Raw genomic sequence first — 20,766 nt, 5'->3', positions numbered from 1 at the left:
GTGGCTAAACACTAGGTCCTGACCACACAACCTGAGCCAGCTCTGGGGATCCCTGGCAGCCTCCTCAGCAAGGGGCCTTCCAGAGTTCAGAGGTCACTCGGTGCCCCCCAAGTCTGGCCCTGAGCCATATGACCCTCGGTGCTGTGGCTTCTGTCTTCCAAGAGGCCTACAGGTCACTGGGCACCGAGCTCCCAGCCTCCCAGCTGCTGTGGGAGCTTTGCTGGCCTGTAAAAGGCAAGAGGACCAAGCGAGGAGGCTGCCACCAATAGAGCCTCTGCGATAGCCTGGCCAGGACGGGAAGAAGGACAGAACACATGCATTTTATAGAAAACAGCGACTTCTATGAATGGTGAATGCAGCTAGAGCCTTCAGGAGGGTGGCCCCAACACCGCTGGCTTGAGGCTCCTGGGAATTCCTGGGGGCAGGAGAGGATGTCACCCCCACCCCAGAGAAAGGCATTTCCTCCCCAGTGGCCCAGTCAAGGACACTTGACTGGGGCCAGACAGGGGCAGGGACCACTGGCCTTGTACACCCAGCTCCTGGACACCAAGTCCGTTAGGAAAGAAGAGAAGACCATCAGCTCAGCTCTCTCTGGATATTAATAAACAGTTAGGGAGAGTCCGGATGGAGGGACACGTGCCCCAATCCTTTCCAGAGTCCACCAGGGAGGGGCCCTGAGACCCGTTAGAAAGCAGACTTCGGGGCGGCCCAGGACCTGCTGAGTCTGGTGTCTGGAGTGGGGCCCCGGGCCCTGCAGGGGGTTCTTGTGCTGCCGAACGTGTTCGGGTGTCAGGGCCACGAGCCACAGGGAGGGCAAGGCCTCCCAGGTCTCTTCCCGAAGCAGAGGGCAGCCCCAACGTCCCAGGGCCCAGGCAGGTGGAGCGTGTTGTCTCAGGAAGAGACGACCTCGCTGTGCCCTTCCTAGCCGTGTGCGAGGATCCGGAGGCCAGCTGCTGCCGAGGGAGGGCGGGGGCTCTCGGACGCGGCCGTGTGGGAGCAGAGCTGGGCCCGAGGTAGCCTTGCTGGACGCCTCCTTCCTCACCCGCATGAGGGCCCGCCCAAGCTCGGGGAGAACTCCCTGCAGGGGTGTGAGCCTGTACACTCTGGTGAGGCCAGGATGTTGCTCTGCTCAGCAGCCAGGCAGGGCCCGAGGATCTCCAGGATCCCGGCCCTCCGCGGTCAGAAGCAACCTCTCTCCTCGGGGTGGGTGGTCGCCCTGTGGTGCCACTCATGACCTGTCCTCAGGCATGTGGCCACATCCAGGCGCCAGCCTCCTGGGCCTTCAGGTTTCTCCATGGAGGTGGGAACTCCCTCTGTGGGCTTCCTGGGCGGCTCTGCTGGGGTGGGGCAAAGAGATGCTGCCTCCACCCGACGTGTGTGTGTGTGTGTGTGTGTGTGTGTGTGTGTGTGTGTGTATGTGTGTGTGTGTGTGTGTGTGTCATATATCAGAGGGGAAAGCAGGGCCTGGTCAGAATGCAAGATGTGCAGCCGGCTGGGGCTCTCGGAGGACCTGCAGGCGTGGGAGCGGGGCCCCTAGCGGGTCCTCAGGTCCCAGAAGCATAGCCCATTCTGCCTCTCCCCGCTGAAACCTGAACTTGCCAAGCCTGCAGGGAGGCCTTGTAGTCATAGGTCACAGGCCAGGGGCCCTGGTACCCGGAGGGTCCTGAGCTGGGCCTGTCACTCAGCCCCTTAGCCAGATTGGAGAGGGCTGTCCACAGGGAAGAAGCAGGAGTGAGACCAGGAGACCTCCTTGCTCGGGGAGCCCCCACAGTGACCGGTAATGACAAGTGAGGAAACAGGCCAGGGAGGGGCGAGGCAACCTGCCAGCAGGGGTGGGGCTGGATCAGAACCGGCAGGACCCAGCCTCCGAGCCAGCCACCTCCTCCGGCCTCGCCCAAGAATTCTCCCCGGGATGGGACAGGGTTTGCGCAGGGCACGGATCCTGGCAGGACAGTGCCCCGGCCCTGCCTCCCTCTCCTGCCCACTGGGGACTGGGATCCCGTCAGCTCAGGAGACAGCGCTCCTCAGAATTTCAGAGAAGGCCTCTCAGTAAGCAGGACTTCGGTGGATGAAAACGATAATGATGCCAAACATTGCTTAAGCAGGAGTCCGCCGCTTCTGACAACATTCCAGCTGTTTTGAAATCGGGCTTAATGTGGAATTATCATATTTTTTTCTGAGTCTTACAATAGAACAAAAGGAAAATGGACTCGAATAGGCTGTGCGGGCGGGGCCTCTGCCTCGCCTCCTAAGATCCTGGCAAGGTTGATGGCCCGGGGAGTCGAGGGGGCCGAGGGCCAGCCGTGGGTGGGGAGACCTCTAGCCACGGTCCCCGGAAAGCTAGAATGTGGGCAGTGAGCTAGTTTCTTTAGGGAGCCCTGGAGACCCTGGCCTTAGAAGGCTGTGTTCCTGGGAGGGGGTCATTCTCTGGGCAGGGGATGGGGAGACCCCTGAGGAGGGTGTACTCTGGCCAGGTCCTGAGGGGCAGCTGACAGCGGACTGGCCGGGCCGCCAGGCCACTTGAGTGGGACAGAGGGAAGCGTCCACAGACTGGATGTGGGCCTTGCTTCTCAAGCCCATGTCTGTGCTATGGCGCCGGATGGCCCCTCCTGTGGGGTTCCCTTCCCTCCTCTCCCGCGTGGGGTCCCACTCGCCCCTTCCCGTGGGGTCCTGGCCCCTGACGCCCTCTCCCCTGCAGGCTTCCACCTGTCCCACAAGGTCACCAGCGTGGTCCCTGAGAGTGCCCTGCTCATCGTGGTGGGCCTGGTGCTGGGCGGCATCGTCTGGGCAGCCGAACACATCGCCTCCTTCACACTCACGCCCACCGTCTTCTTCTTCTACCTGCTGCCACCCATCGTGCTGGACGCCGGCTACTTCATGCCCAACCGGCTCTTCTTCGGCAACCTGGGCACCATCCTGCTGTACGCTGTCATCGGCACCGTGTGGAACGCGGCCACCACCGGCCTTTCCCTCTATGGCGTCTTCCTCAGCGGCCTGATGGGTGAGCAGGCACCCCCGTCCACCTAGCGGGCTCTGCCGGGCGGGCTCTGGGCTGCCCTGTTTAAGAAGGCCCAGGGTGCAGAACGCAGACCTAAAAAGCGGTGTTTCAGGTCAGTGAGATGTCACGGGTGGGTCCACGGAACCCTCCTGGTTTGTTTAAAGTGAGGCTGAATGCATAACTAGCTAGTCCATGTACAGCCCAGCATCCCCAGGCCAAGGTTATGTGTCCTGATTGTGAATGAGGTCCAGTTGGACCAGGGTGGCCAGTGGGCTGGGCAGGTAGGAATAGTCCAGCTGCTGTCCGTCCCCCTTGGCAGGGAGGTGGGGTCCAGCCCCACTCCCCTGTCCCTGAGCCCTCACAGGCAGAGAGGAGGAGGCCTCTCTGGCAGAGCCCCCCGGCCCACATAAATGCCCACCTAAGCAAAACGTTTGGGTGTCCTTTCTACCCAAACCTTGGAGAAAAAGCCACACCCTTTCTATGCACTCAAAGCTACTCCCCTCCAGTTTGGTTCTTTAATTCAGCCCTGGCTTGGGGGACCTGTGAGGTGCACCCTACCCATCTGGGTGTTGGTCATTATCTTTCTGGAAAACTGGAGCAGGTGAGGCCAGTGGGTCACCTGAGGCCTGGCAGAGGTGTGCCTGCATGGTGCAGCCCTACATGCTGTTCTGTCCGGGGATGCTGCGGCTGTCCTGGTGCACCATGGGTCTGCAGGTTTGCTGCCAGCACTGGGGAACCAGGGCAGTGAGAGGGTGAGTGTGGGCACCCACAAGTGCCTGTCTGAGCACTCCGCCCCACCTCACACACTTCCTCCATGGAAGCCAGACTCCTGGGGGTGAGCCCAGATTGGCGATTTCCCATCTGATTGAAGGAAGAGCCTCGTACCACCTGGCACCAGGCACCCCCCCCCCCCCCGAGCCCCTCGTCTCCTCCTGATGACAGAGGAGACGCATTGAGAAGGAAGAACCAAAGGTCCCCCATCTCCTCACCTCGCACATTGGTCACCGCAGGACTTGGTGCTTACCCCATGGGGCTGTGCTCCCTCAAGCCGCCCACTGTGGGCACCACCCCCTAGGCCCAGCCCAGAGAGACCTACCACGGTTGGCGATGCCTCACCTTGGACATACCTAAAATGGCATGGCCATCTCCGGCTGCTGGGCCCAGGGGGGAAGTCTCGGAGTTTAGAGTAGGGACACCTGTGACTGGCACCCAGGACACAGCTGGTCAGGCTGGGCGTCAGCCCAGGTCATGGAACACAGTGGTGCCCAGGGGCCAACATGTCTGTTCTGCTCCCGGGTACGCAGAGCTTGGAGCCAACGGAGCCAGGAAGGCAGGATCCATCTGTGCAGACCAGTGGCTCAAGGCCCCTCGCACCCTTCCGAGGAAGGGTCAGCCCAGGCGTCCTGGGTCGCTGTCCGGGCGAGCCAGCGCAGGGTCAGGCCCTGCAGAAGCTCGGGCGGGCAGTTGGAGATGCCCCTGAGGGGGTGAAGCCATGGGTCCTCTTGCCCGGGATGGAGAGAGGGGTTAGAACATGCAGTTTGGCGACCGTGAGACCATAGTCCAGTCCACAGAACTGTCCTGGCAGGGCCAGTGGGTGGTGGACTCTCCCACCAGGGAGGAGGGCAGGCCCCAGGTCACATCCTGCTTGGAATGAGTGTCTGGCTTCTAGGATGTACCACTGGGTTGGTCAGCATCCTCCACAACTTGAGGCTGGTGTTCGGGGAGGCCTTCCAAGATTGATGGCCTGGATGGAGAGTGTGAGTCTGGGAGCCCCAGGTAGAACTGTGTTCTCACATCTGCCCACTGACAGTGTCTTGGGTGGAAAAGCAAAACCCATGATCCCCATTCTAAATGGGGCATTTAAAACTCACCGGGAGCCAGTTCAACACCTGTCACTTCTTCAGGACAGTGACCCTGGTGCCAGGCTGGGAAGCTTTAGGAACTCACAGAAAACTCCCTCTGGGGCACCAACCTCTCTGCAGAGACCACCTTCCCTGAGGGGGCTCTGGGGGCACGACTGGGCCCTGAGGAAGAGTGGGCTCCTGCAGACGCCCCTGTCCCAGAACAGGGCAGCGTTCAGCCTCTCCCACCCTCCCTCTACCGTCCTTGCCCTGTAGGTGGGCCTCTTCCCGCCCTCAAGGCCTGACTGGCTCCTGGGCCCCTGGGTCCCCTCTGGCTGGGGAGAGGACTCAATACCAGCAAGGCAGCAGGAAGGCCCACAGCCAAGGCCCTCCTCCAGCCAAGCCCAGCTGAGCCAGACAGGCACCCACAGGCACCTCCCTGAGGTTGTGGGTTCGTCGCTGGGAAACGGGGTTTGCACATGGCCTGTTGGTGATCTGGGACAGGAGATAACTCTGGGAGGATTGCAAAGGGTGAAAGTGCACTTCAGCACCATCTCCCCACCCAAGGGCACCCAAGAACCCCCTGGGCAGGAGCCGTACAGCAGAAGGAAGCAGGGGCTGGCTCCACATGGACCCACTCCTTCCAGGCCTCCTCCCTCCAGCCCCTGCTCCTCCCCTCCCAGCACCCCCAAATGCGCCATCCATCTCCCTTCTCTCCTGTCTCCCCATCCCCCTGCAGCTGGTTCCCCTCCCAGAGTCCTGTGAGGCCTGCCCCACCCATCACCTCCCTTTAGGCCCGCCCTGGTTGTTCCAATCATGGCAGAGACATCATTTCCCTGGGAGGCCTCCTCCCACCCTACCAAGCCCCCGATGTCTTCCCAGCACCTATGACCCTGCATCTGTACTCACGCTGACCTAGGCTGCAAACTCCCCAGGGCCGGGGTCTGATTGCATGTCTCATGGCCAGGCACCACCTGAGCCCCTCACCTGCCTGCAGTGGGCTCACTGGTGAGCCAGCCAGGAGGGGTCAGCCAGGCCCAAGGGGAGATGCAGAAGAGAGCCAGGGGTGTCAGTCTCCTCTGGATGGGCTGCTGTCTTTCTTGGAGGACTGTGGGAGCCCCTGAGGGAGTCTGGTCATCTGACCCAGGTTCCCACACCAGCCAGCCTGCGCCCTAAGAGTCAGAGGCCCCGCCCTGAGGGTTCCCAGCCCAGCAGCTGGCAGGCCAGCAGCGGGAGGCAGCCCCGGGAAGGCCAAGGATGTGCTCCTGCTTCCGCTCCCCATAGCCCCTCTTCTCTCCAGGTCCTGGTAGCCAGGGGACGCCGCAGGGACCCTTACTCGCCTGGCCCTCTAGGTCCTCCCTGATGCCCCGCTTGTCTCCCAGGAGACCTGAACATCGGGCTGTTGGATTTTCTCCTGTTCGGCAGCCTGATCGCTGCTGTGGACCCGGTGGCCGTGCTGGCGGTGTTCGAGGAGGTTCATGTCAACGAAGTCCTGTTCATCATCGTCTTTGGGGAGTCACTGCTGAATGACGCTGTCACCGTGGTGAGAGAGCGGGGGAGGGTCCTGGCCGTGCCAGAGCGTTTCAAAGCTGTGGGTGGGGGGACCCTATTTACTCCCCGGGCATCATCGTGTCCCTCGGTGAAGTCGGCACGCGGAGAGCCTGCCAGGGTCGCCCACAGAGCCCGAGTCTGCTCCTTGGCCCCAACAGCCCAAAGGCTTCGTGGTCCAAGGCATTCACAGGCCAGCTCCTTCTGCTGGGCCTTTTCCTCCACTAACTCTGAGGCTGGCTGTTGTAATGCGATTTCTTCATTCGTTCCTTCACAGTTCTTAGTATGCCCCACCGCCACACACACACACACACTTCATTCTTTCACGGGTGATGATTTTTAAAACATATATTTTTATTGATTTCAGAGAAGAAGGGAGAGGGAGAAAGAGAGAGAAAGATCAATGATGAGAGAGAATCATTGATCGGCTGCCTCCTGCATGCCCCACACCGAGGATCAAGTCCACAACCCAGGCATGTGCCCTGACTGGGAATCGGACCGTGACCTCCTGGTTCATAGGTCAACGCTCAATCACTGAGCCACACCAGCTGGGCCACAGGTGATGATTTGACTGTTGAAATCCCACAGTCTCTGTTCCCAGAGCAGGGGGTCTTTAACTTTGGATCCACAGTTGGGCCCTCCTTCCTGATTTTCCGAAGAGAATGCATACGTAAACAAGCAAAATCTCACCGTTTTTAGGGAGGGGGATCAGGGGACGCTGACTGTGTGCTCAGGAAGGTGGTTTTCCCTCAGGGAGATGGTGCCAGGGACCTGGGCAGGGCCTCTGGGTGGGCAGGGGCTGGAGGCCAAGTTAACACTATGAGAAGTGAATGGAAGATTCCTGAAACGTGAGGAGCTGTCTCAGCATGTGGCCATCTTGAAGTTTTCAAAACCCACCCCCAAATGGGGCCAGGACCTCCCTGGAAGGGAACATCTCTCTGAGCGGCTGGAGGCCTGGCTGCCTGCCCTGCCCACAGTCCCCCACCCCCCACCGGGGCCCAGACACAATGGGACCTGGAATTCCCTGTTTGCTCTAAAAGTGCCTGTGGCTTCTCTAAGAAATCCTCGTCCTGATGTCCCTTCAGGGTTCAGGAGATTGAAGGGCCAAAGGGCAGACTGCACCAGATTCCTCTGCAGCAGATGACAGGGTCTCAGGGAATTAAACTTAATTGGAGACAAGACGCAATCAGAAACACCGTGCATGGGCCCTTCAAGGCTGGGGCTCCTCTGTCCTGAGCGTTTGTGTCTCTGTAGAGGCAGGAGCTCGTACTGCAGCCAGGGAGTTCTCCCCCGCCTCCCCGCAACCTGGGTTTTCATAAATGAGCGGGGCAAGCAGAGGTCTGCTTCCCAATGCCTTCACGTGTGTGCCCGGCCCTGTGCACGGCCCCTGTGGGGCTGCGTTTGTATGTGCAGTTTTATACACCCGCCCCGTGGGGGTCCTGGAGAGCACAGACGTGGGGGCACAGAGAGACGTTTCCTCCTGAGGGGCCTGCAGCCCCCCAGGGAGCACCTCGGCCTCCGTGGGGTGGAGCCCGGCGCATCGTTTAGGGGAGCGCAGGCTCAGAAAACACAGCTGTCTCCACAACCGAGGCCTAGGATAAGGTTTCTGGGCGTTTGTTGATCTCAACATCTTAGTGGGATAAGGTTTAAACATCAACATGCGAAGATGCCAGGGTGTGTGATCCCACATCAGGGGGCAACATCGCGGCAAACGCACTGAGGATGAAACTCTGGGTTTGTCTTGGAAAACCAAAGTGAGCGCAGTGGGCTAGTTTTGTGGCCGCCCCTGTTTTGCCCGGAGTAGGAAAGGGCCAGGTTGCTCCTGAAGGCCCCAGTTCCTTCCAGAATGTTCTGCCTCCCAGGCCCCACCTGCTGGCTCATCTTTGGCCTTCGTCCTATTGACCATTACTGCCCTCTGATGACCTCCCTGCCAGTGGTTTGCAGGTTCCGAAACAGATGGCTGCCACCAGCTCCTCTCTCCAGCCCCGCGTCCCGAAAGGCCTGGGGCCCAGGACAGGGAGGGGTCAGTGCTGATGGAGGGCTGACCCACGTCTGGTTTGCCTCTCTGTCCCCCAGGTCCTGTACACCGTGTTTGAATCTTTCGTGACGCTGGGTGGCGACAAAGTGACTGGCGTGGATTGCGTGAAAGGCATAGGTGCGTGGCTGGGGGGTCCACATGTCAGGGGAATGCCAGGGGAGCGTCTCTTCCTCCAGAATGCGGGCCACCTCTTGGCAGCGCCTCTGTGGGCTGTGGAGCTGGGCGGGGCCAGGCCTTGGCACCAGGCCTGCCCCTGCGACCCATAGCCTGGCAGTCCTTTCTGTCCACAGTGTTTCACAATCACGGTTTTATGGGGGTCCAGCCACCCTGGGAAACCCGGGGGTCATTGCCCGTTAGACCCACAAGAATATGGGGGCCACGGGATATGGTGGATGATGTGGGTCCTGGTGTCCTGGGGGTCCTAGGTGCTTCTCTGGGCCGGGACAGTGACAGCCTGGCTGTGCCTGCAGCGCAGGGCTTGGTCCTTGCTGCAAACTCAGACCCGAGGGCCGCTGGTCACAGGGCTCCCTCTGTGACGGGGGCGGGGAGCGGGGCCTCTGTGGGCTGCAGGCCTGCCTCCTCCCCAGCTTTCCACGCTGAGGCTTGAGGAGTCCAGTCCTCTCTTCCAGAGAACGGGCCTCTTGTTTGCTGAGCTGCTGGCGCCTCTGTGGGGGGGGGTTACCAGGCAACTGCCATGAGGAATGGCCTGGAAGGAAGGCCAGCCCGACCAGCCTGGCCCACGCCACATGGGTCAGGCCACACCGAGGCCACAAAGGGCCATTGAGGCAGCTCAGCGTTACGTCCTGCCCTTGCAGTGTCCTTCTTCGTGGTGAGCCTGGGGGGCACGCTGGTGGGGGTCGTGTTCGCCTTCCTGCTCTCCCTGGTGACCCGCTTCACCAAGCACGTGCGCATCATCGAGCCCGGCTTCGTGTTCGTCATCTCCTACCTGTCCTACCTCACCTCCGAGATGCTCTCCCTGTCGGCCATCCTGGCGTAAGTCGTCCCTGGCTCACCCAGGCCCCAGAGCCAGAGCACACCCCGCGGCCCTGCTGAGGGGGGTGGGCTGTGGAGGAAGAGGGCTGACCAGGGGAGCGGGACCCACCAAGGTATGGGGGAGGCAGGCGTGGCGCCTGCTCCCGAGCCCTGCAGGAGGCACAGCCTTCCACAGCCCCTTCTCCAGCCCACTGTCTGCTGGCCCACTTCCCAGCCTGATGGAAAGTCACTGTGGGGGCAAAGAATTTGATCTGTTTAGCTTTTTAAATAGGGAGTTGGAGTTCTGATGCAATTGTCAGAGCTGGCCCACACCCGCCCCTCCCTCCCAGGTCTGCCCTGCACCTCCCCTCCGAGCCCGCCCACCCGCCCGCCCGGCTTGGACAGAAACAGGCAGCCTGCTCTGCAGCCTAGGGTTCAGGTCCCAGAGGCTCACGTCAGATGGCAGTGAGGTTGGGGTACTGGAGCTGGGCATGGGCCAGCTCAGGGCCCTGGTCCCCAGTAGGAACCCTGAGCTCATGGAGAGAAGGGCTGACCAGTGAGGTGGATGTCTGTCCAGGGCACAGAGGCCCGGAGGTGCTGCCAAGGGACAGCAAGCGCTGGGTCTTGGGAACGGCCCCACAAGGTCAAGGGGGAGTGGCGTGTGGCCCGCGGCCTCACAGCATGTCATCCCATCCCCCAGCATCACCTTCTGCGGCATCTGCTGTCAGAAGTACGTGAAGGCCAACATCTCGGAGCAGTCGGCCACCACCGTGCGCTACACCATGAAGATGCTGGCGAGCGGGGCCGAGACCATCATCTTCATGTTTCTGGGCATCTCGGCGGTGAACCCCGATATCTGGGAGTGGAACACGGCCTTCGTGCTCCTGACGCTGGTCTTCATCTCTGTGTACCGAGCCATTGGTGAGGGCGTGGCAGGGCGGGGGTGTAGTGGGGGGTGATGGTGGGGGACAGTGTGGGGATGGGGGGACCATGGATGATGAGAGGGGATTTGGGGGGGCCATGGGACCCATGGAGATGGTAGGGGACAATGGGGATGGGGCATAATGGGGGGTGAAGGAGGTGGGAGACTTTGGAGATGACGGGAAGATGGTGGAAGGACAACACTGGGGAGATCATGGTGGGTGACATGGGGACTGGCTGTGGGGGTCCATGGGCACCAGGGCCTCGGCGATTGCCCACACTCAGTGAGGGGTGGGTTCAGGAGCCCCTCGTGAGCCTCAGACAGACCGCCAGGAGTCCTCAGTGAAGGTCCAGCCTTGTGGCCTTACCACAGTGAGACCAAGGCAGGGCAGCTGGGGGTCAGGGTGGAAGGTTCGGAGCCCAGGGGAACCCATTTGGCTTCCCACTGACTCACTCGGGGTGTGGCAGAGTGACTCGGGGACAGTGTAGTCACCGAGGAAAGGAAATGGCATGTGTGAGGCAGGAGTCACCATCCCTAGTGTGTGGTGCCTTGGAGACCTAGGTGGGGGCTAGTGGGGGCGAGAGAGACTCCAAGTGATCACACCTGCTCCCCCCCCCCCGCCCCCCACTCAGTCCTTGGGGACTAAGGGCTCAGGGAGCAGATGTCATGGAGGGGTAGGGTCACTCTCTTCCTGCTGCCCTCAGCAGTGGCCTTTGGCCCTGGAGCTGCCTCTGGCATCAAGAGGCAAAGCCTCGGCCAGTGCAGCCTTAGCCCCACTGAGAACTGAGAATCTCAGAGCTGCCCAGACACCGCCAACTCGGAGTGTTCCGAGTGTCCACAGAGGCAGGCCCGGGTCCAAGGTGGAACAAGGGACGGGGTGAACAGGGCCAGAGGGTGGAGTTTTCACCATCCCCTGTGCTCCATGCTGCTGTCACCTGTCACCACCTTCCATCCTAGGAGGGATTCCTAAATGTTCCCTCTCAAGCGCAGCGGCTGCCTGAGAAGGTGATGGCGGGGCACACGGCCCTCTGTGGAAGCTGAGCTCACGTCTGGTCCCTCAGGTGTCGTCCTGCAGACCTGGATCCTGAACCGGTACCGGATGGTGCAGCTGGAGATCATAGACCAGGTGGTCATGTCCTATGGCGGCCTGCGGGGCGCTGTGGCTTTTGCCCTGGTGGTCCTTCTGGATGAGGACAAGGTCAAGGAGAAGAACCTCTTTGTCAGCACCACCATCATCGTCATCTACTTCACTGTCATCTTCCAGGTAGCCCTCAGCTCTGGACCAGCCGCACCTTGCTGTCCTCCTGTCAGCCCTCCATGCCCGACCCACCGGCCACAAGGGGCAGACCCCACCATCGCTGGGCCTCCAAAGAGCCTTTCTGAGCTCCAGGCCCTAATTGGATTTTATAATTTTAGTAACTAGGAGCTGTTTTGTAGGTTTTCATGTGGCCCCACAGGGGACACAGCACAATTTGCTTAAAAATGTCCTTCCTTAGCCATCACTAGTTAAGGGAGCCCCAGTTAATATTTTATCACCCCACTTGGCCTTGCTTTAGGCTCATCTGAGGAGCTGAATTTGGGCTCTCAGGAGGCATCAACAGACCCACAGGGGCTGTTGTGGGGGCTCCTCTCTGCAGGGAAGGTCACAGATAAGGGTGGCCCATTTCACCCTCGGTGGGTGTGGGTGGGTCAGGTGTGGATTCACACATGGGGTGCAGTGAGGGCCTGGCATGGGGTGCAGTGAGGCCTGCCCCGGCTGTCAGGGTCAGCGTACTCCGTTCTCCCAGGGCCTGACCATCAAGCCCCTGGTGCAGTGGCTGAAGGTGAAGAGGAGTGAGCACCGTGAGCCCAAACTCAACGAGAAGCTGCACGGCCGGGTAGGCGGGTGGGGGCTGGGGTGGGGACGGGGAAGAGTACTGGGGGGAAGGGGGAGGCATGGGGAGAAGCACAGGGAGGCCCTCACGTGACACCAACCCCCCTGTCTGTTTTGGAAAGGCTTTCGACCACATCCTCTCGGCCATCGAGGACATATCAGGGCAAATCGGACACAATTACCTCAGAGACAAGTAAGTGGCTGGTGCTGCCTCTGGCGGGAACCTGGGGAGGCACTTTGCCTCCGTTGTTTGTTTCCCTCCCTCCTCCTTTAGTCGAAGCCTGAGTATAGGACCCTCAGGGGAGAAAGAATACTACCTTTTACCTTAACTCTAACCCCACAAAACCCTAATTATAGAAGAACACTGCCCTCAAAGGAGCCAAAATGTCTGGGTTTCCCTCCTTCACCTGGGACCCCTCCTGCCCAGGGTGTCCCCCGCCCGCAGTGCACTGAGCCTCTTTTAGAAGTTCCATTTCAAGTCTGGGCCCAGTCACGTCCGATTCTGACCCAAACAACTGGTCACTGTTCTAATTGTGTTGAATTTTAAAACTCCTGGGCAGCCTGGTTCTAAGTGTGAGAGAGAGCCAGGGTTGGGGTCGGGGGTGCGGCAGGGTGGGGGGGGGGGGGGCCTCCTCCCCTGGCCTTCGCCGCGCGCAGGTGCAATGTGCCCCTGTCACTGTAGCCAGGGCGCGGGGCCCCACTCTGTCCTCAGCCCACCTTTCTGGAGGGTTGTGTAGTGACTCGGAAAACTCTCTACAATATCAAATTAAAGGAGAAAACAGAACCCACAATTTTATATACATTCTAATGCCAACTGTCCTCAGAAAGGTAAGAACGAAGAACAGAATTGTGAAATGGGCATGATTGTGGTTTATTGCTTTTATTTTAAAATTCGCCTTTGTGGTTGCTATAAATAGTAAAAAAAAAAAAAAAAAAAAATCTCTGGAGAGAGAAAGGGGTCTTCTGTGCCCACCCAGCTCTGGGAGACCATGTTCAGTGAGTCTGGGTTGTAGGTTGGGAATGCCCTGCCCATCCTCCCCGGGCTCACCCACAGCCTGCCAGGTGCTGACACTGTCTGGTTCCATCCCCCAGGTGGTCCAATTTTGATAGAAAATTCCTCAGCAAAATCCTTATGAGAAGGTCAGCCCAAAAGTCAAGAGATCGAATTCTTAATGTTTTCCATGAGCTCAACTTGAAGGATGCCATCAGCTACGTGGCCGAGGTACCAGACACTCCACATCTGCTCTGTGTTGGAGGTGGGGGCTAATGCAGGACCCGGACCTGGGATGTGGACAGCCATTGGGGTCTTCCTGCACCCAAGAACACGGGGTGGGTGGGGAGGTGGTTGCGGGTGCTATTCTTTTGTTGTTGTTGTTTATCCCCACCCGAGGATAATTTTTCCATTGATCTTTAGAGAGTGGAAGGGAAGAAGGGAGGGAGAGAGAAACATCAATGTAAGAGAGACATATTGATTGATTGCCTCCTGTATGCACTCCAAATGGGACCAGGGATCAAACCTGCAACCCAGATACATGCCTTTGACTGGAAATCGAACCTGTGACCCTTCAGTTCACTGGCTGGTGCTCCAATCACGGAGCCACACTGGCCAGGGCACACTGTGCTGTGCTTAATGGTCCACCCACAACTCCATGTGAGGCTCCTGGGTTCTTCAACACCCCAGGAAAGGGTCATGTCACAGCTCCTTCTCACTCACAGGAAGCTGCGGCCTAGAATCTCCCCCCATTACTCTGTAGCAGCAGTCGCCAACCGGAGGTCCGTGGACCACTCGTGGTCCATGAGGTCCGAAAGGTTGGCGACCGCTGCTCTGTAGGACACTCGGTGGTGCTGGTGGGTCAGTCTGACCTCTGAGACCAGGTAGGGAGTTACGGGGCCATGGCTCCCAACATAAATGCACACACATACATGCATGCACACCCAGGCACATGCATATACACATGTGTGCATGCACACGCGCACATAGGGGGAAGCAGCAAGGATGTCTTCTCAAGTCCCAGGGGGTAAGTGTGGAACACACCCATGGACAGGCTGTGGTTCAGAAGTGTCCTCCTCAACCTCTCTTTGTCCCTCCAAGTGAACAGGATTCTCCTGCACTCACAGAGCTCCCTGCCTTCTCCGGGTGAATGGGTCCACCCCCAGGTCTCTGAAAAGGCTCTCCACCCCCATGCATCCAGGGGGTGGCATCAATGAGCAGGGTTCAAGAAGCATGTGGGTGGAGTGCATGGTGACACCCAGCATCTCGCTGTTTCTGATACCACCTCCCTAATGGCAGCCTCCAGCCCCTGACAGGACTCAGGATGTGTCAAATGGGACAGGAGTCATGGTGGGTCTCAGGTCTAACTCCACTCCTCATGGGACACGCAGACTGGCTGGCCCCTTCCCCAGTGGCCACACACCTCCTGGCACATCCAGTGCCCCAACCCCTGGTCAGGCCTGCTCAGACGGTACCAGCGGGTGGCTTGTGCACCTTGCTGTCTGCCCTCAGCAGGTTGGCCCCACCTAGCCACCCTTCCCAGCTCCAAGCCCCTCTCCTAAGAGACGCCCCCACCCCATAGCCCAGCCCCCACCCCCAGGAGCCAGGCTGTGACTTCGGTTCCTGTCAGGCTCTGCTCTATGTGGTCTCAGTCTGAAGGTTCAATCCTGAGAATTCCTTTCTTGGAGAAATGAGGACAGCTGGTTTGGACCCCCAGTAGGGACAGGGGTTGCCTTCCTAATCCCATGGAGATCTGTCACGCTTTCCCAGCACTCCCCAGGTGCCTCTGAGGTGCCGTGTCCTTCACACACAGTTGTGTCTTCACTTTCCTCTTAACACAATGGCTAACTAACCTTAGCTCAGCTCAAGCAAGGCCTTGGCTGTGGCCTCTGAAATCTCCGCTCTCCAAGCTGAGAGGTGACATGATCCGGGTGCTGCAGGCTTCCCAGGCTCTGTCCGCTCGGTCCCAGTGCCTGGGCTGGCCTGGGTGCTCCCTGTCCTGGCTTATGCAGGCATATCCTCTCGCAGGGAGAGCGCCGCGGGTCCCTGGCCTTCATTCGCTCCCCCAGCACGGACAACATGGTCAACGTAGACTTCAGCACACCACGCCCCTCCACTGTGGAGGCCTCCGTCTCCTACCTGCTGTATGTGCCCCAGTCTGCCCAGGCTTCCCCCTGGGAGAGGCCACCCCTCACCAGGGCACCTCTCACCATGCCCTGGAGGCTGCTGTGGGCAGGAGACAGGGTGGGGGTGACGGTATTCCCTGCTCAGTAATTCCTAGGTCTTCCTGATCACAGCCACACCAGAGGCCCCTCTGGACAGACATCAACCAATGGGCATCTTGTGGGGTCAGTCTGACCAAAACCCCCCAGGAGAGGACTCCCAGGATCAGCCCTCTTGGCAGTGGCTGGTGCCCAGGCCAGAGGGCATGGGGCAGGAGGGGCAGACATGGAGAGCAGTGGAACTCTCAGACACTCCACGTACTCCCATGTAGGAGGGAGAATGTCAGTGCGGTGTGCCTGGACATGCAGTCCCTGGAACAGAGGAGGAGGAGCATCCGCGACACAGAGGACATGGTCACTCACCACACGCTGCAGCAGTACCTGTACAAGCCCCGGCAGGAGGTGGGCTTGCCAGCGAGTGGGAGTTCCTGTCCAGAGCCCCTGGGGATCCTGACCAGAGAGAGAGCCTTGGGTGGGGGCACAGGTCCTCCTCTCCTCTCTCTGAGCCAAGGGAGGAATCCTTGTCTTTAGGACAGACACTGCTCAGGCTGGAAGGTCAGGGCTTGGCCTACCAGCCAGGTGGTCCCTGGGCTCTGGAGTCCTGGGGGTCTGTTGCTGCCCTCGGCGGCGAGGTTGGGTGCCTCCAGCTCTGCAGGTCACCACCTGTCCCTGTCACCTCCCCCTCTCCCTCCCCCAGTACAAACATCTCTACAGTCGACATGAGTTAACTCAGGACGAAGATGAGAAGCAAGACAAGGAGATCTTCCACAGAACCATGAGGAAGCGCCTGGAGTCCTTCAAGTCGACCAAGCTGGGCATCAACCAGAACAAGAAGGCGGTCAAACTGTATAAGCGAGAGCGGGCCCAGAAGCGGGTAAGGGTGCTGAGCGAGGGATCACGGGGCAAGGGAGACCGCGGGTGGGGGGTGGCGGGTACGGCGGGGGGGGGGGGGTTGCTGTGCAAGGGAGGCGTGTGGGGTTGAGGTCACCCTGGGACCATGCTGATCAATGCTGGAACCACCAAGGCACCCCCTTTAGGGACAGGTCTGGGCAGGGAGGGGATCTGGGCTGGGGACCAGTGGGTCTCCCAGGGACAGTCTGCAGTCAGGGTCCCCGTGGCCACTGTTCCCTTCCCTGTAAGCGGTTTCATTCTGTTTTTCAGAGAAACAGCAGTATTCCTAATGGGAAACTGCCAATGGAGAGCCCCATACACAATTTCACCATTAAGGAAAAAGGTACCGATGGGGGCCTTGGCAGAAATGCTTGTCAGCAGGGACTCAGGGACGTGTGCAAGGGGCAAGGGGCCTGGCAGGGTGCAGAGGGCTGTCCTTGGAGGGAGATCCTCCGCCCAGCACCCAGGACCCTCCTCTGTGGGCTGCTGCCCTGCTTGTCAGAGTGGCAGTGTCAGGGGACTCTAGGTGCATTGGACCAGGGCCTTTCGTGTTCCCAGCCCATTTCCCTTGTGCTGCCCTTTCTTTGCCACCAGATTTGGAACTTTCAGACCCAGAAGAGAACCCCAACTACGATGCTGAGGAGATGAGTGGGGGGATTGAGTTCCTGGCGAATGTCACCAGGGATACAGCAACAGACTCCCCCTCAGGTGAGGGATAGGGTGGGCCTCTGCTGCCTCAGAAGTGAAGGCGGTCATTGGGCAGGGACAGTAGGACGGTAGGACTGTGGCTGTGCAGCTGCACATGGCAGGTTGGGGGTCTCTGCTCTGAGAGAAGGGAGCTGTCACCTATCCTGCCCATGGTGTGGGGAGGGAGAGCATGAGGTAGAGGGCCTGAAACCCCTAAGGCACATGACCCTGACCTTCCAGGTGATGGCTGTAGGACGCACTGGTGTCTGACCCCCGAGCAGCACCCTAATCCTGCAATTCTGGGTACACCTGGAAAGCTGATCAGCCACTGCCCTTTCTCCTAGGAATTGACAACCCTGTGTTCTCCCCGGATGAGGACCTGAGCATCCTGTCCAGGGTGCCACCCTGGCTGTCTCCCGGGGAGACAGTGGTGCCCTCCCAGAGGGCCCGTATGCAGATCCCCCACTCTCCCGACAACTTCCACCGCCTGGGTCCCTTGCGCCTCAGCAACAAGTCCGTGGACTCCGTCCTGCTGGCTGAGGGCCCCAAGGAGCAGCCTCCCACCACTCTGCCTGAGTCCACGCACATGTAACGCTCCTCGCCCTTCCCCAGCCCCTAACTCCTGCTCTTTCCTCAGGCATCTGCCTCTCTCTTGGCCCTGGACCTGAACCTCTGCAGACTTTCTCTAGCAGCTGCTCTTCCTCTTTCTAAGCCTGTGCCCTCAAGCCTCCTGTTCTGGCCGAACATTTCTTAGGACACGGTCCCAGTCTCTGCTTCTCCAGCTGGGTGGTCGGGATCCAGAGCTGTCTGAGGATTTGACTGTTTCACCTTATTAGAATTTACTCTTAGATTGTCAGTTTGATCACTAACTACTCTGAGATAAGCGTTTAATCTGTGCTCTCAGCCCATGAATATAAGTCATGAGCTCAGAGGAGACTGGGCATGGGCTGGGCTTGGGTGCTGTGTGGACAGGGAGCATCTATTTTCCTCCCTGAAGGCCCTGGGGCCCTGGGAAAAGCCCACCTGACAGAAGTGAGTTCAGGAGAGAAGCAGCTGGTCCCTTTTACCCTCGTAAAAGGGGTGCAGCTGGTGTGCCCACTTCCTTGCTGCAGGCCCTGGGTTGGGGGTGGGGGTGGGGGGCGGAATTCCTGGATCAGGGAAGAGGGGAGAAGGCAAGGAGAGAGTGGTGGGCAAGGATGGTGGATGAAGGACAAGGCCCCCATTCAGTAAGTGCTGCAGGGGTGCTATTGCTGGGTCCCAGAAGGCGCTGTCCCCACTTTGCCTTCTGCAGGGAAAGAGCTTCAGCCCCCTTGAGCGGGTTTTGGACTTACTGCACGTGTGCCTTGAGTGTTTGGTGGGAACTTGGGAGGAAAAGGAAAACTAGACTTTCCCAAGCACAGGTTGGGCAGACTCACATTTCACCGGAAGCAGTAGCATCTCTTTTTCTCTCATGTGAACACTTGGAGAGGGTGGTATCCTCCAGCTGGGGGACGCAGTCGTGCTGGTGAAATGGTTTCTTGGTACACGAGCTGGTCTTTCTCCGGGACGTTTCTGAGACTAGAAGTGACGCTGCACAGGGACGAGTCTCACCCAGTCCCACTGCCGGTCCTGGCAGAGCTTGTAGGCAGGACCCTGCAGTGCTTCTGTGCTCCTCCTCCCTCCTCGTGGCTTCCTTCCTCCCTCCTGGAACACCCTGGGTCTTAGTGCTGGGTGCTGTAGGGTGGCGGGCAGAAAGGGCACCTGTTGAGGGTCTACAAAGTCAAGGCCTCAGCTGACCCTGTCACTGGGGACCCTACTGGTCACACAGCCAGAGTATGGCCTGCAAATGTCCCAGAACTTTGCAGGTGTGTGTAGGGGGGAACCCGAGCTGGATCTGTGGGGGCCCTCCTGTACCCCCAGGTGCCCCGCGCTCACGCCGGTTTCTCCCGCAGGTGACACGGGCTCTGACGTGCCGCTGACAGGACGCACGTCCCCGCGCGAGGTACCGCCCGCCACCGGGAAGTCCCCGCGCCCGCTCGCTCCACCCTCGGCCCCACCCACCGCGCAGAACCCGGCGCCCGCTGCACTGCCGGACCTCGGGCTGGGGGCGGGGCCTACGTCGGAGGCGGGGTCTGCGTCGGGGACTTGGCTAGAACGCCGCGTACTGCCCGGAGCACACGCACGGTCGGCGGCGGCGCGCCGCGTGCACAGCCGGCGCTCGTTCCAGCGGCCCCGCGCGCGCCGCCCTGCACTGCTCAAGCTTGCGTCACTGCAGCCCTCGTGCCACGAGCCACCGCACGGGCTGGAGCAGGAGGAGACGCCGCTGTGATCTCCACGACTGCCATGGTATCCCCTGCCGTGCTCTGGGGCAGCCTTAGGCAGGCCTCCCCCCCCCCCCCCCCCCCAAACCCTGCCCCACATCCTGAGTCTGGGAGTGGGATCGACAGCAGGGGTCCAAATATCTGCAAGGCCAGTGGCCAAGAGCCTCCAGCTTCTGGGAGGTCTTGGCAGGTGCCCTTGTAAGGAGGCTGCCTTGTGGATTCTTCTGTACACCTGTCCCGGTTTTGAACTGAGCTGGCACTTGTTACTATTCCCATTGTCACTCCTGACTCAGGGACTGCGAGGGCCCTGGGACCACAGAGCCCAGGCTCCGTGTTTGAGTTCTTGCACTCTGTGTCCATTTTCTCAACACTGCCAGGGAAACCGAGACAAGCAAAATGATATTTGCCCATAATACCAACTTGATTCCAGTCCCAGGCTGGCCTCTCTCAGGGCCCTAGGTCAGAAGCCCTGACTCAGGATCAATTCACAGGCCAAGGGGTTGGGGCCATGGTTGTCCTAGGCCCTGTGTGATGTCATGTCCACTTACCAGTCCTGTGGACCACCTGTCACCTTATGGGCTGGGTACAATTGCAGAATCATCTGTCTGTTCACTTTTTGTGTTGAGATTCCCAGAGCCCGGCACTTGTCCTACCTGGGTTTCAGTGTGGCAGCCTCTGGGTACCAGGTGTCCCCTGCCCCAACACCTACTCTCTGGCTTGAGTTGCCCCACTTGACACTGGCAGATGGCCCAGGCTGGGTTAGAGGTTGCACTGGCCCCATGGGTGCACCCACACAGCGCCAGCTAAGTCGAGTGGGGCCTTCCTTAGCAAGCAACTTCTGTTCAGAATTAGAGCCAGTCCTTAAGTGGACCTGGGCCAAGTGGTTGGCCTGACCCCTCCTAACCACAACAGGGGGAAGCTGGTGGAAGCCCTGCCCCTGAGAGCTGCTGTTTCATGGAGAGCTAAGAGGACTTGGAGGAGGGATCAGACCCCTGGCCCTGCCCTGAGGCTGTTATAGACCTCCTGCCACCCTGAGGTTTCAGGGACGGTGGCCTTAGAGCTCCTCCCACAACCCCCCACCCAGCCAGGGGCCTTCCAGAGGCCACTGTCTGACTGTCCTAGGGGGAGCGGTGAGCCAGGAAAGGGGCCGTTGAGTTGGCCCTCATCTGCCCACCCATTCCTCAGAGGCAGGGTTTTGTGTGAAGACAAGGTAGTGAAGGATTAAAGGGACAATGGACTTCAAGACACTCCTAGAGGCTTTTCTAAAGAAGCCAGGCTCAGCTCTGCTCAGGAAAGACTTCATGCAGTGCTCAAGTGCTCACAGCCATCACAGGCCAGGATTACTAGCAGTCTGTAATATTTTAGTGGTGCACATTGAGTCCCTGATGGGAAAATCTCTATAATTTGCTGTTCATAGTTTTGCTGTTGAGAAAAACAAGGGACAGCAAAAGGAACAAACATTGGTGTTTGTTCACCAATACAG

At 59.6% G+C, this 20,766-nt stretch overlaps 1 protein-coding gene and 1 long non-coding RNA gene across 2 annotated transcripts in view; one reads left to right on the top strand and one right to left on the bottom strand.

Annotated features, from left to right (window-relative positions):
* The window catches only part of SLC9A3 (solute carrier family 9 member A3), a 44,569-nt gene extending 26,994 nt beyond the window's left edge, over positions 1–17,575 (top strand). Inside the window, exons 2-16 of the mRNA XM_008161825.3 lie at positions 2,699–3,001; positions 6,222–6,382; positions 8,464–8,542; positions 9,241–9,418; positions 10,098–10,318; positions 11,381–11,583; positions 12,107–12,196; positions 12,315–12,385; positions 13,285–13,414; positions 15,212–15,327; positions 15,678–15,807; positions 16,103–16,279; positions 16,567–16,639; positions 16,891–17,004; positions 17,328–17,575. Coding sequence (XP_008160047.1) covers positions 2,699–3,001; positions 6,222–6,382; positions 8,464–8,542; positions 9,241–9,418; positions 10,098–10,318; positions 11,381–11,583; positions 12,107–12,196; positions 12,315–12,385; positions 13,285–13,414; positions 15,212–15,327; positions 15,678–15,807; positions 16,103–16,279; positions 16,567–16,639; positions 16,891–17,004; positions 17,328–17,575 — 2,294 coding nt within the window. The remainder of the gene's footprint in view (positions 1–2,698; positions 3,002–6,221; positions 6,383–8,463; positions 8,543–9,240; positions 9,419–10,097; positions 10,319–11,380; positions 11,584–12,106; positions 12,197–12,314; positions 12,386–13,284; positions 13,415–15,211; positions 15,328–15,677; positions 15,808–16,102; positions 16,280–16,566; positions 16,640–16,890; positions 17,005–17,327) is intronic.
* LOC129148732 (uncharacterized) lies at positions 13,057–18,808 on the bottom strand. Its single transcript, XR_008555698.1, has 2 exons — positions 18,399–18,808; positions 13,057–13,600 (listed from the first exon to the last, which is right to left on the bottom strand). It is a non-coding gene; the product is annotated as an uncharacterized LOC129148732 (long non-coding RNA).
* Between the last annotated feature and the right edge of the window lie 1,958 nt (positions 18,809–20,766).

This window comes from Eptesicus fuscus, chromosome 4 (genome assembly GCF_027574615.1).
Source record: "Eptesicus fuscus isolate TK198812 chromosome 4, DD_ASM_mEF_20220401, whole genome shotgun sequence".
Lineage (NCBI taxonomy): Eukaryota > Metazoa > Chordata > Mammalia > Chiroptera > Vespertilionidae > Eptesicus > Eptesicus fuscus.
This window is presented reverse-complemented; position numbering and strand designations above follow the sequence as displayed.